The 1,741-nt window shown below is 38.7% G+C and overlaps 1 protein-coding gene across 1 annotated transcript in view; it reads left to right on the top strand.

Annotated features, from left to right (window-relative positions):
• The first annotated feature begins 58 nt into the window (after positions 1 to 58).
• sult3st1 (sulfotransferase family 3, cytosolic sulfotransferase 1) overlaps positions 59 to 1,741 on the top strand; it is a 7,582-nt gene continuing 5,899 nt past the window's right edge. The window contains exons 1-5 of the mRNA XM_035655153.1: positions 59 to 311; positions 395 to 600; positions 1,117 to 1,243; positions 1,443 to 1,537; positions 1,670 to 1,741. The exon at positions 1,670 to 1,741 is cut by the window's right edge and continues 97 nt beyond it. Coding sequence (XP_035511046.1) covers positions 170 to 311; positions 395 to 600; positions 1,117 to 1,243; positions 1,443 to 1,537; positions 1,670 to 1,741 — 642 coding nt within the window. The 5' untranslated portion in view covers positions 59 to 169. The remainder of the gene's footprint in view (positions 312 to 394; positions 601 to 1,116; positions 1,244 to 1,442; positions 1,538 to 1,669) is intronic.

The following is a 1,741-nucleotide window of genomic DNA, read 5'->3' on the forward strand; positions in this document are numbered from 1 at the left end:
TTGTCCTAACTTTTCCCCCCTATAGGCACCCCTGCCCAGCAGTCAGTATTTCACTTACAGGAAGAAGCCAACAGCCAATAACATTCACAATCCAAGTCCAGAGTCCAGCTAGTTTCTGCTCCAATCTAGTGCCATATGCAAACATTTGTCTGTGTGATTTAGAAGTAACATGGAACAGATCACCGACTATCTCTGCAGGTATAAGAACTACAACTTCCCCATTGGACTCATTACTGCAGAGTATATTGATTCACTCCAGAGCTTTGAAATTCGAGATAATGACATATTCCTTGTCACTTATCCAAAGTCAGGTCAGTGAGACAAACCCTTTTGTATTTGCATTTACACTTTTGCTGAGAACCGGTGATATCTCATAACGTATGTCCTCCCACAGGAACTATATGGACTCAGCAGATCATCATCTCCATCTGTGAGTTAGATGGAGGTCTAAATGAATATCCAAACAACTCGGAGCAGATGCCGTGGCTTGAGTTCCCAGAGGATCGAGACCATTACTCTCTGCGACCGTCTCCACGGCTCTTCACCTCTCATCTCACTCCGGCTCTCCTGCCTCTGGGACTGAAGGACAAGAAGGCAAAGGTCAGTATGATGGAAGCTTAATTTTACCAGGTAAATAAAAGTTTAAAAAATATAGAGAGAAAGTTTGAAATGATACATCCGAATATAAAGTACATAGATATTGTGGTGAATCAATTATGTGTAGGGTTGCAAATAATCTGCTACACTACCATAAATGCACAACTGCTCATTATTTGCTCAATTAACGGAATAATCGTTAAGGTCTATGAAGTGTCAGAAAATGCCTACAATTATTTCCCAGAGATTATTTTTGTTCCACCAACAGTCCAAAACCCAAAGATATTCAATTTACTATAACATAACACAGGGAAAAGCAGGAGATCCTCACATCTGAGAAGCTGGAATGATCATCATGTTTTTTTCCTAGCAGGGATGAGTTTCCATATTCACTGTGTGCCTATAAACTACTAATTAAGGTGCAATAAAATAGTGAATTATTTGAATGAAGTTTGGCATAGACAAGAGAAGAGTATTGGTTTCAGCTCTGGGCTGATTGTTGTTTGTTTTTTATGTCAGATTATCTATGTGATGCGGAATCCAAAGGACAACATGGTCTCCTATTACCACTTCAGTGCTGTCATCAAGGACCTGGAGACGCCCAAGAGTTTTGAGCACTTTTTTGAGGACTATATGACGGGCAATGGTGAGGTACCTCAGGGTCTGGATAATGATCATGATCACCACATAGAGTTCAAAGCAGATTTGACAGAATTATTTGAAAGACTTTTTAATTTTACGTTAAAAAGTCTGGGTTGTTATTATGAACATTTCCTCAACAATTTGATGATACATTAATGATAGTGTAATGATACACATACAAGATACATTACTCTGTTTTACAGTTAACTCATCATCCTGGTTTGACCACATCAGGGAGTGGCATTCAAAGAAAGACCAATACAACGTCCTCTTCCTGACCTACGAGGACATGATTTTGGTAAGATGTGTTTTTTTCCCTGTGGTTGTTAGGCATTTTCATGTACATGAAAATTAAAAATTAAAAATCGAATAAAAAGAAAAATAAGTGTGTTTTAACTTGTTCTATGTTGGGCTTCTGTTTCTCTTTTAGGACCTGAAGACAGCAGTAACTAAGATCTGCACTTTTTTAGGGAAAAACCTGAGTGAAGCAGCCATTGAGCAA

The sequence above is a fragment of the Morone saxatilis genome, unplaced genomic scaffold (genome assembly GCF_004916995.1).
Source record: "Morone saxatilis isolate NCDOM2014 unplaced genomic scaffold, NCSU_SB_2.0 Contig14, whole genome shotgun sequence".
In the NCBI taxonomy this organism is placed as follows: Eukaryota; Metazoa; Chordata; class Actinopteri; family Moronidae; genus Morone; species Morone saxatilis.